General features: G+C 54.6%; 1 protein-coding gene across 1 annotated transcript in view; it reads right to left on the minus strand.

The window, feature by feature from the left end:
* The window catches only part of Noct (nocturnin), a gene marked incomplete in the record, with an annotated part of 20,987 nt that extends 20,389 nt beyond the window's left edge, over positions 1-598 (minus strand). Inside the window, 2 exon segments of the mRNA XM_013515249.1 lie at positions 1-353; positions 443-598. Of these exon segments, the coding sequence (XP_013370703.1) occupies positions 1-353; positions 443-598 (509 nt within the window).
* Between the last annotated feature and the right edge of the window lie 1,435 nt (positions 599-2,033).

The following is a 2,033-nucleotide window of genomic DNA, read 5'->3' on the forward strand; positions in this document are numbered from 1 at the left end:
AGCCGCCGCGGGCTCTGATACATGCCGGGCAGCACCGCCGCGGCCGCTTCGCGCGTCGGAAGAGGAGCGGAGGCGCGGAGGCTCGGGAGGGACAGGCGAGTGGCCGCCGGCGGGCGCGTCCGCAGCGAGGTGCCGGAGCAGACGCGGCAACGCGACTCAATCCGCCGCGGGCTGGCGCGAGCTGGGGCGAGACCGGCGAGAGGCGCTGCTGACGAGGCGGGCGCTACCAAGTGCGAGCGCGGGCGAGGGGGAACCCGTGGGGCGGACCAGGCGCGATCCCGCTGGAGCTCCCCGCCGTCGAGCGAGATCACTTTAGAAGGAAGGTGGCACTTAAGAGTTTTCTCAGGTGGAAGCTGTGGGAGGGACAAAGTAACAGACTTCCCTTGGAGCGGGTTTAAATAAACCAGCACCCCCTTTCGGTGGCTGCAATGGGAGCGCCCACAGGCAGGGAATCCCGGGGCCGGTCCCGGGCTGTGGCCCTGGGGACACGTGTGTGTCCGGAGGAAGCCGGCGTCGCGTGTGCGGCCGCGGGTGCGGGTCTGTGTGAAACCTCACTTTTGGGCGGGCCGGCGGCGTCGCGTTGGGCGAAGTTAAGCATGGTTAAGCTCTGACGTAGGAGGGCCACCGTGACTACAACCACGTCCCTTTCCTCACGGATGCTATGCTCAGGCGGTGGAGGAAGGAGCTGATGAGACCGGACAGCTCCGCTAGGGCGAGGAAGATCGGGGCCTCAGATGGGGGGGTAGAGGTGATATCGGCCCGGGGGTCTGCAAAATGTTGATTAGAAGAATCGGCGTTTGAGATGGGCTGTGGTTGGAGGTCTAGCGTTTACACGTGTGGTATTTGCACAGGAACAGTGGTGCGTTATATGAAGAAAGCAAATAAAGACAGGCATGACGGCGCACGCCCTAATCCCAGCACGGTAGGAGGCTGAGGCAGGAGGATCGAGAATTTGAGCCCAACCTGGACCACTTAGTAGACTTAATGAGACCCAGTCTTAAAATACGAAAAGGCTGAGTGAGATGTAACTCGATGCAGGGGCTGGGGTTTTAGCTCAGCGGCACAGCGCCTGCCTGGCAAGCGCGAGGTCGTGAGTTTGATTCCCGGTGCCGGAAACAACAACAACAACAAAAAAGGTGTAACTCAATGCAAAGGCCCTGGGTTCAGTCCCCAGTACCAAAAAAAAAAAAAAAAAAAAAAAAAAGGCAAAAAAGTTTAAAAACCGAGCGGTATACCACACCCATAAAAAAAAAAAAAAAAAAAAAAAAAAAAGGCAAAAAAGTTTAAAAACCCTGGGTATATTTGGGGAAACGCTCCTCAGTTATGTAAGATGGAAGCTAAGCAATGAGAACACGAATGCGGGATTAGGGTGCATTTGGAAAGGTAGAGCTCGTACTAGACTTGATTTGGCTGATAGCAGTGAGCCCTTTAGGGAGCCGTTCAGGGAGACGGTTAGGGCAGTGTTTGGATTGGACCTCTGCCTCTGGTCCAATGAAAAGGCAGGAGAAAGCCCAGTGGAGACAAACTATATTCTATGCCTGAACCAGTTTTAGGGGAAAGAGTGGGTGGAGGAAATAGCTCAGGTAGGTAGGGGAGGAAATGATGACTAACCCGGAATGCGAATGAGGCTCCAGGCCGGGGAAACTCCAAACTATTCCCCTGTGAGTGACAAGAGTTAGGCTTGGATTCTGTGGTTTTCCCACGGTCTTGCCGATTCTTCTGTGTGTAGACCTGTAAACTTTGCATCACCAAGGATAGTCAAAATATTGTTCAGACCTGAGTTAAATATCTGACGCCCAGGGGGTGTGGATGAGTCAGCTGGCACAGCTGAGCTGAGGACAGCGGGAGCCAGGCTCCGAGTCTGGTCATTAAATCCTCCTGGGGTCACTGCCCTTATCTGTAGGACAATTGTACCTTGTCATCAGGTAAAAAGGACGATGATCAGGTTAGCTCATAAAGTGTCCTGCAAGTGTAGCAAATGTTGATTTATCATCTAGATGATGAGTACGTGGGTTCACTGACAACTCTTCCAT

The sequence above is a fragment of the Chinchilla lanigera genome, unplaced genomic scaffold (genome assembly GCF_000276665.1).
Source record: "Chinchilla lanigera isolate Chin_1 unplaced genomic scaffold, ChiLan1.0 scaffold00027, whole genome shotgun sequence".
Lineage (NCBI taxonomy): Eukaryota > Metazoa > Chordata > Mammalia > Rodentia > Chinchillidae > Chinchilla > Chinchilla lanigera.